The sequence below is a fragment of the Mobula birostris genome, chromosome 30, assembly GCF_030028105.1.
Source record: "Mobula birostris isolate sMobBir1 chromosome 30, sMobBir1.hap1, whole genome shotgun sequence".
NCBI lineage: Eukaryota > Metazoa > Chordata > Chondrichthyes > Myliobatiformes > Myliobatidae > Mobula > Mobula birostris.
In genome coordinates, this window is record NC_092399.1 from 21,042,108 (window position 1) to 21,057,122 (window position 15,015).

Below are 15,015 nucleotides of genomic sequence, written 5' to 3' on the forward strand. Positions count from 1 at the left end.
GACTTCAATTTTTCCGTGCAAGAAAAAATTAAATCCAAACTGATTTCAAACATTGCTCAAATGGTGGCATTTGTACTTCAAAATGAACAGTTTTGCGACCTTGCATAGTTGATGGACATTGGGGGAACCTTTCTTGCGTCTAATGCGGACTGTGAGCGAGGCTTTAGCCTAATGAATCAACTCAAAAACAAGCTGAGAAACCATTTAGGTGAATGTCATTTGGATATGTTAATGCGAATCAAAAGCTATCAATTGGATGGAAGTTCTATTAGCCTAGATGGACTTTACAAAGAATGGGTAAATGCCAAAGACAGAAGAGAAAAAAACCTGAGTAACTTAAATGTGTATGTTATTTTGTTGTTATTCTATGCAGTTTTATGTCAAATATTTTGTAAACCGACATAAACTGTGCCATGTGTGCATTCAGTGCGCACATACTTTTGTCACAGGAAAAAAAATTTGCACAACATAAGATTTTTGCGCACATTGACAACTAAAAATTAGAACACTGGTGGGAATTGAACCTAACCTTACAGGTAGCACTACACTGTACATTATACTAACTGCTATACTACCATGCTGACCACAGAGCCATGGTGGAAAGTGAATTAATGCCATTGTGATGATGCCATCAGTGTCCTAAAACCAGCAGATAAGATGACCTCTCAGGGGACAAGATGCTATTGGCACGCAAACATTGTTACTGTGGTTTCAGCCTCCTGATCCAGGCATGAGTAATAGGCTTCATCTCCCCTTATTTGAAGCATACTTCACTTTCCTCTCCTAAGAGATACCATTACCTGCAGCCTTTTGTCACCTCCACCTATCACCTCCCAGTTTCCATTGCTATTCCCTCTCTCGCCTCCTCTATCCCTTCACTTGAATCAACCTATCGCTTGCTAGCTCTTGATCTCATACCCTCCTACCCCACCCACCCTCTTCCTTTCAACATTTAAACTGGTGACCTTACCACTATCTTTCAGTTCAGATGAAGAGCCTCTGCACGAAGCATTGATTTCCTTCACTTGGATCAACCTGTTGCTTACTAGTTCATGATCTACCCCCCGACCCGCCCTCTTCCCTTCAACATTTAAACTGGTGACCTCACCACTATCTTTCAGTCCAAATGAAGAGTCTCGACACAAAGCATCAACTTCCTGTTTCACTCCAATAATGCTTTTAGACATATTGGGTTCCTCCAGCATTTTGTTAGTCACTCCATGGTACACAGGTACCATTTTCACTTATCAGCTCTCAGTTAGCTCTTTGCCTAACCTGAGCTGGAGTCTGCTTGCGACTAAGACATAGATAGGGATAAGGATATGAGGACTAGAGGGATGGTCAGGACCTCCCTTATACAGCAGAGTAATAAGTTCACTGATGCCAAATTGATCAGCTAATGGGGCAGAGAAGATGGCGGTGCGACGCAGCACACGCGGCCGCTCCAAAATGATATCGTATTTGTTGAGTAGGTACTGTGCACAATCCTGCTTTGATGGAGACAGACATGAGAAGCACGGAGGAACATCTGGAGAAACTTCTAAAAATGCCTGCTTCGCTGCCGTTGCTACTGTGTGATCGAGAATCTCTAGAGGGGAAGGCCCCAAATCCTCGGTTTTGCCTATTGCCTGTTGCCGTGGCTGGGGTCGAAGCGCTCGGCAGAGATGGGGCTCGATGTTCGGTGTTGGAGGGCTGGTCGGAGGCTCAAAGTTCTCGGACGGACTCAAGAGTCGGCTGTGGTCGGGTGCTTCCAGGGTGCTGCATCGGCAAGTTTGTGGCGCTGGAGGTTCATGGTAGGAAGAGAGTTTCTCTTCCTTCTACCGTCTGTGTGAGATGATGGGACTTTAGAGAGACTTTGAGACTTTTTTTTACCGTGCCCATGGTCTGTTCTTCATCAAATTACGGTATTGCTTTGTACTGTTGTAACTATATGTTATAATTATGTGGTTTTTGTCAGTTTTTTTAGCCTTGGTTTGTCTTGTGATATCATTCTGGAGGAACATTGTATCATCTCTTAATGCATGCATTACTAAATGACAATAAAAGAGCACTGCATGTCCTCATAATTTAGTCTAATGTGTGTTATCTTCCTATTCACAGAATCTGCCAACATGTGGTATCTCAAATATGCAGGCATTAGCTGTTTGTGCATAACAGCTCTATGTCCAATGACAGCACCTATCTGCTCACAGTCAGTATCTTTCCAGAAGTGGAGATGTTAAGAATCTCAAACTGGTCCCACCTGGCACTAACAGTGTAGAAGTTGAAACACATTGTGTGGCATCTCTGTGAAACCACTGACTGAACCATTTGGTGGATGATGACAGAACTGCCCGTGTCCTTGAAATGAAATCCATTAAAACTCCAGCATAGTGGTCATGGTCTCTACATTGCTTCATATGAGAGCTCACAGAAGCACACTTCTCCATGTGATCTCATGTCATAAAAAGTGTGGACCTAATGACAAGCTAACCATCAGCCTTCTTATCAAAGCATTACAAGCATCCAAGCTCCCTAGGGCTATGCAAATATTCCAACCCAACCTAACCGAGCTTGGCATACCAAAACTCCATGTCTCATACTAGTGCACCAAGTCTCTCGTCCAATGGTGTGCCCCTCTTAAAATCTATTTTGATCACCCCCTGCCATACCAGCATCCAAACATTGTTCTAACAGTTCCTGCTGTTAGGGCATATTCTGAAATTAGGATATATAGCAAATAGTAACTTTGCCACTAACTTCAGCAACCAATCTTACAACCTAAACATGGATTGTAGATCAAGTTTAAAATGCAGCCCTGTTTCCTGGAGCTATAGACAGGAGTAAATTGAAAAAAAAACAGACAATGCTGATTAACGTACATTTTATGTGTCTGGAGTATGGATGAGAAGGGTGTGAAAATTATATGCAATTCAAAGGAAGCATTGTAGATATGTTCTAAATATAGAATTGTCCTTTGATCTTTAGCACATAAAATGGAATGTAATACTGGATCAAACAGGCCTCTTCCTCCGGAAGTGACTCAGTATGATTCCTGCTACTGTTTCTGTTGAATAAAACACTTCTATGTCCATTAGCTTCATTTTCTCTCTGGCGACTTTGTTCATGTTACAACACCTGCCCTGCTCTTTGTTGTTCTAGTGATAGTGAACTCGAAACAGGGATCACTGCCTCTTTAATGCTTGTAATTATGTAAATTGTTGTTAATGTGCTTTAAATGAAATTTATCTTGTTTAACTGCTTTTATTTATAGTTTTATGCTCATTAATCAATTTGAAGGGTTTGAGACTTGTTCACCTAACCTGTTCAATGAGGGTTTGGGGGCTCAGCGGACAGAGAAACCCAAATTTGGAAGCAGTAAGCCTGGATGAGTGCAGAACTGCTGCAGCTGATAAATCCCAGGCAGCCGCTTGAGTTCCGGATCTTAGTATGGGCAGATTAATGTTGCACAAAGTCAAATCCAGCTGAAGGCTGTTAGTAATGAAATCTTGTTCATGCAAAATTACTGAAGCATTAATTGGTTCTCTTGAAGTTCTTCACTTTACGTTGCTTTAGGAATGTTTGTTTGATTTAGGGACTTATAAGCAGAGCAATTGAGCAAATCAGCATTTAAGCAAGAACCATTAGTCCATTTATTCCAGCAAATCATGTCAAATAATGTCAATCAAACAAAAATAACCACTTGATGTTTGATAACTAAGATATTTGCAAATTAATGTATTAATTAGCAAGAGCAGACGACCTGTAAATACTTTGAAACAATATGATATGCTTTCTGTCTCTCCTGTTCTGTATTTAACTTTCGGAAGCCTTCATTTTCGGAAGGCAGCCTGTTTTGCAAGGTGGTCTTAGGCATCGTCCACTATTGCTATTCACATTTAGCAAACTTTTTGTGGAATCGCTCCCTCTGCAATTCCCTTGTCCATACATCCCTTCCAGCACTTATCCCAGTGCAACTCTTGCCCATTGAACTATCTATCCCCGCAGGTGGCCAAAGAGCTACACCTGCCAATTCACCTTCACCCTTTCCATCACGCAGGGCCCCAATCATTCCTTCCAGGTGAGACAACATTTTACCTGCTAATCTTCTGGGGTTATCTATTGTGTTCAGTGTTCCCGATGTGGCCTCCTCTACACTGGGGGACCGTCTTGTTGAGCACATCCACTCCATCTGCCAAAAGCGGAACTCCCTGGTGACAAAACATTTTAATTCCGATTCCCGTTTCTGTTCCGATGTGTTGGTCCGCAGCCACCTCTTGTGCCACAATGAGGTCATCCTCAGGGTGAAAGAGCAACATTTTATATTCTACCTGGCAGCCTCCAAACTGATGGCAGGAATATCGATTTCTCCTTCCAGTAGAAAAATTCCTTCCCTCTCCCCTCGTTTTCTATTCCCCTCTGTGGCCTCTTACCTCTTCTCCTTACCTGCCTATCACCTCCTCTGGATCCATAACTCTCTTTTTTCCATGGTCCACTTTCCTCTCATATCAGATTTCTTCCTCTTCAGCCTTTTACTCTTCCTACCCATCTGGCTTCACCTATCCTCCTTCCCTTCCCCCACCTTTCTATTCTGACTTTTTTTTCCCTTGCTTTCCAGTCCTGAAGAAAGATCTCAGCCCAAAACGTCAACTGTTTATTAATTTCCATGGGTACTGGCTGACCTGCCGAGCTCCCCCATCATTTTGTGTGTGTTGCTTTGGTAAACTATATATTTTTTATATATATCTGCCCTTTAAATGCCTAAGGAGAGAGGATGAAATCCCAGCAAAAGGGCTTCTCAAATGTGCCATTCTCATGAAAGATTCAATACCTGCAAATTAGGTAGAGCAAATGAAAATTAGAGTTAGAAGGAAAAATGGGCCTGGTTGAGTTTACTTTTGGCATTGCCAGGGAGAACCATCAGGGTATCTATAATTGATTCTTCAACTTATCTATCGGAGTGGAATGTCTAAGTCGGTGACAAACTGGAGACCAGGTGTTGATGGATTTGGTCCCCAACTCTGCTACTGGACTGACCAGTGAACCCTGTGGCAGAGCACATTTGCACCCAGGAGAGGCACCCATATGCAGTATGACTGGCGTATCACTTGGATAAGGTCACCGCCTAGGTAGGACGCTAAGTAAGCATTTGCCTATTTTACTTTACCTTTGTGCTTTTAATCAGCTTCCACTGGGGAAATTTTAAAATAGTTCAAAGTTTTGTGTGCTGTGAGCTGTGGAAAATGTTGCCAGGTATCTGGAAGCAGGACTCAGGATATGGTACTTGAGGCCTAGTTGCCACATGTGACTCGCTCTGCTTTGCAGTGTAACTCCTGGGTATGAAAGCTCAGCTCAGCCAGCCTTCTGTATCAGGTTAGCGAAGATGGGCAGCCAGTGTGGGTAATAAGCTTGGAATGCAGGTTCAAGACCAGGATCCAACCCAATGACATTTTAAGATGTCTTCTTAATTTCCTATCAATCAAATATTTTATGACATTTATTATGGATCAAGGGAGAAAAATGGTTACATTTTAAAAATATCTTAACTAATAAACCAGAACACATATCCCAATTATAGTAAAACTGATATTAATTCTGCAGTCTGAAGAAAAAGACAGGAAGTTGAATAAATAAAGGCAGTCGATACAGAGGGACCTTTGTCATAGAGCCATAGAAAAGCCCAGCACAGAAACAGGCCCTTCAGCCCATCTAGTCTGTGTCAAGGCATTTAAACTGCCTATTCCCATCGACTTGCACTAGGACCATAGCCCTCCATACCCTTACTATCAATGTATCTATCCAAACTTCTCCTAAGCCATGAAATTAAGCTTCCACGCACCACTTGTGCTGGCAGCTCGTTCCACACTCTCATGACCCTCTGAGGGAAGAAATTTCCCTTCATGTTCCCCTTAAACTTTTCACCTTTCACCCTTAACCTTTGACCTCGAGCTATTGTCCCATCCAACCTCAGTGGAAACTACAATGAATAAACAAATGTGAAATAAGAATTTAATACATTATTTGACCAAAAGCGTTTCCTCTCTCTATGGTGTCACTAAAAATAACTTTGGTACTATAACTTGCAAATGAAATGCCGATTTCCCATGGAAGTAATGCAAAATTGGAATTTGCATCTTTAGTCATCAGTTTGGCAAAGCATCTACGAGAATTTTGTTCCATTGTTTTCCCCTGGTATCAGGTTTGTGAGCCTAATTCACTTCAAGGTATTAAGGTACCGGATCATAATATCACAACAATACTGGGATAAATAAGTCATCAATATTAACTTCCATCTAGTAAGCAGTGCAAAATATTAAGGACAAACTACCAAGCACATGTAAAACAGGCGTAATTTCAATTCTCGCTTTCAAAAAAAACTACTTAATTTTCCTTTGTATCATGCACAATGTAAATTTTTCAAGTAGAACTGGCAAATTGTTGAAGTCATGAAAACCAAGTGAAAAGAGTTAAAACAAACAAGAGCTGGTCCTTACAAGAGTGCACTAGCGTGAAGAATCATAATGGACAATAAATTAATTATGGACAGATGCAAAGTGATTTTATTTGCTGACTTATTCAAGGTACAGTTATAAATTAACCCAACTCTAAGTTTTGTTCTGTAACAAAGTAACTCGTGATGCCTACTTCAGTATTTGGTTTATCTTATGTTTACGTTCAACAGTTGGTAAAATAAAAATTGATGTAAAAGAAAGTAAATAAGTTACATCAGTACTAGATGTCAATTGTAGATTTCTTTTTTCATTTAAAAGCAAAGAATAAGTTGTATTTTTACATCTCCTGAAAACATTAAAATTTTTCTGACATGCATGTCTTTAGTTCTAAAGCAGAATAATTGTTATGCAGACAAACATGACAGTCAATTACACCAAGTGAGATCCTCAATGAGCAGCTGGGTAAACTAATATTTTGGACTTTGAGTTAATTGAGGACATAGTCTTGCAAACTGAAAAGTTAACTCTCTTCTTGTAATAGTGGACTATCACAACATCAAAACAAGAAATAAACATTGTTTTTTATCTTCTGTACTGAATAACTGGGCTGGAAGAAAAATTAAACTAGTACATTTGTTAGAAGAAATAAAGAATAAACTAGAATACTGGTTTTCAACTTCAGTTTAATTTGCATATTTTAAGAGCTTAACCTTTTCCCCCACTGTCCCTTCCTGTCATTATCCAGAAAACAAACAGCTCTGTATAATCCAAAGGGATACATTGGCAATGATGGTCCAATTGGTTGCTCATACTCTGAGGCAGGATATTTTGCTCTCAAATGTTACCATAGAGACTCGATCACGACAGTCGTTCAGAGACTTTCTCTTTCAGATGACATTGTAAACAAAATGTCATGAACTATCTGTTCTCCTAGTTCTTATGAGACTGTAGTGAAGCAAATATTCTTGTACTTAGCCAAAATCTTTTCTCTCACACAATTATCAAAACAAAAATAGATATGTTATTTGTGGGAGTTTGCAGTGTGCAAGGAAGCTTACAGTGATTCCTCACTGATTCTTGAGAATTTGGATAAAACAGGTTTTAATTTTGAAAAGAAAAAAAAATTAAATGTAAGAAATCTAAACTTATATGTTTATAGAACAAGGTCTCAGCAATCAAGCAATATTTTGGTGCAACCTCCTGATTTTGTAATTTTTTTCATAAAATATGTGTTTTTCCTGTCATTACTTAGCTTTTGTCAACACAGTCAGACACAATAAAAAGCTAATTATTCCTATTTATTTAGTCTTATATAGATTTAGAGCTTTTAAATCATTGTGTCTACGCTATAGGTACACATATATGCTGCTAAAAGTTGAATTTTCATTTTTGTTCATTTTTTATACTATTTCACGTGTACTCCTTTAAAACTCTTACATCATGCAAATTTTATCATTAGCATTAAATATACAAAGTAACAATTTTTGACATAAAACACATTTTTAATTTTAAAGAGGCAATTACTTTAATAAATCAACTGTTTTGGAGGAACAGATTGTAAGCATATTAATCTAAAACAAAGAAAGCTCTATCTGACGGTGGAGGCAGTGGGCGAATTACAACAAACAATTCCAACCTTTTCACCCCTCAAGTCAATGCTTCCTTGCTTAACAACTTTATTTAACAGTAAATTTATTCGGTACAGCAAATAACAATTTGTCATGCACATTTTATCCTTCTGTAACTATTAACAACAACAGTAAACAGCAAAATAAAAACTACAGTACAACTGCAATGTTTAAGAATAAACATCAGAAAACATACCAGGAACTAAAAAACAATTCCATCAATTTCCGGGCTTGAAAATCTTCAAAAACGTTCAGTCAGTTTTATCAGGAAGTAGATGATTAATATGCTGCTCCTCTATGAAGTCCATGACTTCAGCAGACAGGTGGTACATCTCCCTTGTCCTGTTTGTACGACACAGTGATGATGGCTCCATCAGTTTGACCAGAATATCTTCAACCGGTACAAAGCACATATCCTTTCCACTTGGTTTTGGATGGAAGCATGTGTTGGGCCCATGAGGGTGGAAAAACTCCACTTGAACATCTTGATAATGAGCATCCACAGTGACAGCCTTTGCTAACCACCAATTTTGGTCATTAATGACTGCAAGCCAATCTCCGCAATTAATGACACCAGCAGATATATCTGTCATATTTCTAGTTTGCCCTCATCGCCAACGCTTTTTCAGTTTGTTCCTATCTGGGGGAGGAGGAGAAGATGGTGGTGATGTCTGTTATTTGTCAAGTAGGTACCGTACACAATTCTGATTTGATGGAGACAGACATGAGAGTACGGAGGAACATCTGGAGAAACTTCTGAAATGCCTGCTTCGCTGCCGCTGCTACTGTGTGGTCCAGAATCTCCGGAGGACAAGGCCCCAAATCCTCGGCTTTGCTTGTTTCGGCGGCCGGGGTGAGGTCGAAGGCACTCGGCAGAGGATGGCGCTCAGGAGGCTGTATCGGAGGGGCTGCTCGGAGGCTCAAAGTTTTCGGACGGACGGACTCAGTGTCGGCTGTAGTCGGGTGCTTCCAATGCATCGGCAGTTGTCGGTGCCTGGAGGTTTATGGCAGGGAGTTTCTCCCTTTGCCACCTGCTATCGGGGACTCGGGAGTCGATTGGGACTTTGAGACTTTTTTTTAAACTGTGCCCATGGTCTGTTCTTTATCAAGTTATGGTATTTCTTTGCACTAACTATATGCTATAATTATGTGGTTCTGTCAGTGTTATCTGTCAGCATTAGTCTTTGGTTTGTCCTGTTTTTCTGTGATATCACTCTGGAGGAACATTGTATCATTTCTTAATGCACGCATGCATTTCTAAATGACAATAAACGAGGAGGGAGTGTTCTCATAATCTAATCTTTTATTATCTCTTGGAGTTTATTTTTCAAAGCTTTCATCTCTCTCAAGTATCTTGCTCTTGTTTTTTTTCTTTCCCTTTCACATGCTATAGACTGCCTACTGCGAGCTGGCTCCTGTATAGTCTGATCCAATGGACTATCTGGGGGAGTTTCTGGGTGTTCTGGGCCCTTTCTCTTACGCTCTCTTGACTCTTGCTGTCTACGTTTCCATGCCTTTCTCTTACTCCTCTTTTCCCTTTCATTCAAATCACTGATAGTTTTTATCTTCCCATCCTCTACTCTCCTCTTCTATCTTTGCTTTTCCTTTCTCAGGTATTCCTCCTTTAACTTTGGCTCACTATGTATTTTCTCTCTCCACTTTTTTTGGTATTCCCTGTTTCTTCTCCTTCGCTCCTCCACTGATAGCTGCTGCCTAGCCATAACTTCCTAAAATACATAAAAGGAAGGTCAGAATATAATGGAATTACTATGATATTGTGCAAAATTACTATGAATTTAATTATGTTTAATTTGGTGAAATTTTACAAAATGATTATGAAATGGTGCAACTCCACATCCCATTCCCATTCTGACATGTCTATCCACGGCCTCCTCTACTGTAAAGATAAAGCCACACTCAGGTTGGAGGAACAACACCTTGTATTCCGTCTGGGTAGCCTCCAACCTGATGGCATGAACATCGACTTCTCTAACTTCCGCTGAGGCCCCACCTCCCCCTCGTACCCCATCTGTTACTTATTTTTATGCACACATTCTTTCTCTCACTCTCCTTTTTCTCCCTCTGTCCCTCTGAATATACCTCTTGCCCATCCTCTGGGTCCCCCCCCCCCCTTGTCTTTCTTCCTGGACCTCCTGTCCTGTGATCCTCTCGTATCCCCTTTTGCCTATCACCTGTCCAGCTCTTGGCTCTATCCCTCCTCCTCCTGTCTTCTCCTATTATTTCAGATCTCCCCTTCCCCCTCCCACTTTCAAATCTCTTACTCACTCTTCCTTCAGTTAGTCTTGACGAAGGGTCTCGGCCTGAAACATCGACTGTACCACTTCCTAGAGATGCTGCCTGGCCTGCTGCATTCACCAGCAACTTTGATGTGTGTTGCTCAACTAAATTCATTTATGGTTTTAGTCATTGGGGATACATATAGAAGAAAATATTGTAGGCCTGTGTGTGGAAGAAATGAAAGGGAAATTATGTATATTATAAATAAAGAGGTTAATGAAACATTTCAAGCCATATTACTATTTATGGTGATTATAAATTATGTTCAAGCCTCCACTGAGGATGATTTGGATGTTTTTGTCAACACCGTCAAACCACGTGTACCACGACAGAAAACCTGACGGTGTTAACGTCCAACAGTGATGACAAAAACACACTTTTTTACATGACATGCATGATTTGTATACAGGAGCAATCTTGTTTTCCCTTTCTTGCTAGCTGCCTCTGGCCTCTACTTAAAAAGCATAAATTTATGACAGAACTTAAAATAATTCTCTCTATACAAAAGAGACAGTGTTGACACATCATGGTTGTGACAGTAGCAACATCAATAAATATGTAAAAATTATTGAAAAAAATAGCAAACTTACAGGAGCTTGTTTGACCTTGTTGCATTTAGCAGATGTGGAGGGTGGAAGGGGGGTCCTCAGGAATATAGTTGACCACATGGTTGCCTGATTTTATTGCTTTTTTTTAATATAAATATCTGACCGTGCTGACAAAAACTTGGGACACATTTTGAGCAAACACAAAATAAGAGTAAATTTTGTGAAAATTCACTGCTTTTAGTTTTAAAGAAGTTCTTCACTCTACTCTTTCATCTGGCATATATATTATATATTTTAAATGACTTTTTCACACTTTTTTATCAAATTGAAATGATAATCTCTTGTCTGAGGACCACTGATTTTGTGGGTACTGAGCTATCATATAATCATATAATTTATAAAATTAAAAACAAACGTATGAAAAAACGTTGCATTTGTGCAAAAGACCCTCAGATGATCAACCCTGATTATTTTAAATAAGAAAATGTTATTTGTTTTCAATGGAATTAGCACTTTTCCTAGTGGGATATGTTTTCGCCAATGTCTCAAGAATCAGTGACCTGTGTTACAGCAACAATATTTCATTGCTATAAAGACTTTAAAAATGTCCTTAAAATGGAAGGTGTGATACAAATCCCAGTCTTTTTGCCTCTGTCCCTCCCTTTGGCAGGTTTTTCAAAATATCACTGCAGTCCTGCAACCTTCTTCTTCCTGCATAAGCAGGGACTTTCTTCCACTTTATGTATTTTTGATGAATACATTGAGCAATACGGGGTCACACGCTCTGATCCTGAAAATTCACTGATACTTCTTTAAAAGTTCCTATGTGCATTCCATTAAAATGTCTTACAATAATCTTAGACGTTTAAATCAATTTGGTTAAGCAATTCCCAATTCTTTGAAGTCAGTGCTCTTGAAATTTATGTACCAACTTTCCTTTACATTCAGTGTTTCTGAACTTTGGACCATACGAAATATGATTATTCTGCAATGGGCACCACTTTGGACATTGGATTTTCAATGGGGTTAACCACCAATTTCTGTGTCGCAATGCAACTGAGATAACACAACCCCTATCACACAGTTTCTTTCTCCTCCCTCACCTACTCGATCTGGTCATCAGCAACAACACTCCTACTGGGTCCCCCCCCCCCCATTCTGTTCCTATCAACAACCTCCTTTATTTGGTTCCACGTACAACTTTTCTTTCCTGCTAGATTCCATCACATGCAGCCCTTTGTTACTTTTGTCTTTCACCTCCCGGTCTGTTGTTATCTCCACTCTTCCCTCCTCCATTTTCCTGTCATGCTTCCACCTATCACTTGCCAGTTCTTGCTCCAGCCTTCCCTCTCATCCCTTTATACCGGCTACTTCGCCTCTACTCTTTCAGCCCAGAGGAAAGGCCTCGACCCGAAAAGCTGACAATCCATTTCCCTTTGCGGAATGTGCTCGACCCACTGATTTCCTCCAACAGATTCTACTATCAATTGTTGAAATGCCTTTTGTTCTTAAAGACTGGCCCCAAGTAAATGGCTCAGAATCTACTACCAATTGTTGCACTGTCTTTTGGGAAACACTTGAGGCTTAACAGTTAATTATTTCCCAATGGGTAATCCACGTACATAGAACTTTTAAAGCAATTTTATGAATTTGTTTATTTATTTATTCTTCACATTCTTGGCAATTAATCAGTTTTATAAGGATAAACACTACCTAGGCCAGGCATGTTCATATAAATGTCTCTTTAACTTCACCAGACCTATAACTCAATCCCCAATAAACTGCAGGAAGTGTTTACGAGCAGCAAGTATTTTGACGGATCAGGTGGATTGCGATAATTGAACTCATCTGGAAGCACACAGATTAGTATTGCGTGCATCCGAGCTGGATGGACCAAAACAATTGATCACACTAATCCCCTCCTAACATCGTTTCTATAAAGGAGCACAGAAGAACACACAGAGAGTGAGCTTTCCAATGATACAGGTAAATCTGTATTCGAGGCTCTCAAAGTAACTGGCAGCAGAAGGTACAATTTTCTATCCTTGCAATATTCTTTCTTATTTTCCGCCACTGTGCACAATACCTGCAAAGATAGCCTTGAATCCCAACATACTGTTGGTCTCATCAGTCTGGAATTTCAGCCACATCTGATTGCTCATACTCACAATGAGGTCAGGAACATTTGTGCCTGTCAACCTGCCAGGCAGAAAATCAGAAAACCTGATTAGTACAATCTGACTTCATTTCAAATGTCAGAAAATTAAACAGAATTCACATGATGAAAGACTCTCAGATGTCACAGAAAGTGAAGTATAATTGAAAAGTGAAGTTGATGATGATGTGAAGAATTAATTAATCCAATTATCCAAAGGTGAATAATTCAGCAGCTGCCTTTAGTTGTCTCTGAATGCAATGTCCCCAAAGTTCTCAACCAAACATTCACAGTTACAAAGCAGAAGATTTCAATGTCTGAGGGGAATTTCTACAGTTTCTTTCAAATTTTGATCATGTTGGCTTGCCTACCTCAGCATTTTAAAGAAAAATAAGTTAATTAACTTCAGAGACATGGAATTACACATGGCCCTGTATTGGAAATGGCGTATTCAAGGAGCAGTACCTCAGGAAAGCAGTGTCCATCATTAAGGAGCCTACCCCCCAAAACTCCACTTAGGACGTGCTCTCTCCTCATTGTTACCATCAGGAAGGAGATACAGGAGCCTGAAGGCACACACTCAGCAATTCACAAACAGCTTCTTTCCCTTCGCCATCCGGTTTCTAAATGGACATCAAACCCATGAACATTCCCTCACTAAGTTTTACTTATTTCTGTTTTTGCTCTACTTATTTTAACTGAACTATTTAAGATACACACACACATATATATATAATTTTTTTTATATTAAACGTGTATTGCATTGTACTACTGATGCTAAGTTGACAAATTTCACAACATATGCCAGTGATATTAAACCTGATTCTGATTCTGAAAATGGTGCAACTGAGATACCAGTAAACGATGAGAGAATAAACTGGTGTCTTCTGTATGTTGCTTTATATAAAATTAGTGCTCAGTACACCTACTGAGTTCACCAGTATGAAAATAACAACATTAATCTTGAAGATGTGTGGCATAACTGAGAATGTTATGTGCACATTATCTTCTGTACAACTGGCTGCTCCAGTGACACACTATGAAAACTGGAAACCAAAACAATCAATTTCACTTCAATGGTGATCTCAGAACCAGACAGCTGGGAAGCAACGGGAGCTTCATTCTCTTTCACTAATTGGAGCTGCATTAAATAAAAGTAATTTTTACAGCTAACTGACTGCTTGCTGACAGTGAACATGCCACTCTGCAGGAGACGCTGGAACAGACACAAAGGCCCTTCGATGTAAATCAAAAAGCAGCACCTAGAAATTCAGTTGTATTTCTGTTTCCTATGTGAAACAATTGATTTTTTTTTACCAACTGAAACATGATAATGATGATTTTTGGTTCATTTCACAATACATCAGAAATTTAACTGGGCACGTTCTGGTAAACCTGATGTGATTTCTAGGTCAGGCCCCCAAGAGATGTTGTTATATTTTGTGCAGCTTTCTTATTGGAGAATGGTGGGTGAACTTAAACTACGTTGTCATGGAGGAGAGCCAGAAAAAGATGGTCTTACTGACCAGGCTGCCAGCTCTGTACCTGATTGACTTAACAACATCTTTGCTCCTCTCATAACCATCTCCTCACACACTTGCTTAGCAGGCTCCATCCACTCCCTCCCAATCAGCTAGTTATTTTATTTATGGAGATACAGCATGGATATAGGCCCTTCCAGTTCTTCAAGCTGCGTCGCCCAGCAACCCTCGACTAATCATGGAACAATTTAAAATCAGCAATTAACCTATAAAATGGTACATCTTTGGACAGTGGGAGGAATCCAGAGCACCTGGAAGAAATCCATGTGGTCACGGGTGGGGACGTACAAGCTCTGTGCTACCGTGTCGCCCCAATTTTTCCTGGTTCCAATTTTTCCACTCCTGCTGCCTTCGGTCTTCCCCATTCAGTTCTAAATACATGACAGTTCTTCCCACCACATAATACCCCAAAAT

The 15,015-nt window shown here is 39.9% G+C and overlaps 1 protein-coding gene across 1 annotated transcript in view; it reads right to left on the minus strand.

The window, feature by feature from the left end:
• The window catches only part of csmd2 (CUB and Sushi multiple domains 2), a 689,393-nt gene that overhangs the window by 539,834 nt on the left and 134,544 nt on the right, over positions 1-15,015 (minus strand). Inside the window, exon 7 of the mRNA XM_072247323.1 lies at positions 12,992-13,104. Within this exon, the coding sequence (XP_072103424.1) occupies positions 12,992-13,104 (113 nt within the window). The remainder of the gene's footprint in view (positions 1-12,991; positions 13,105-15,015) is intronic.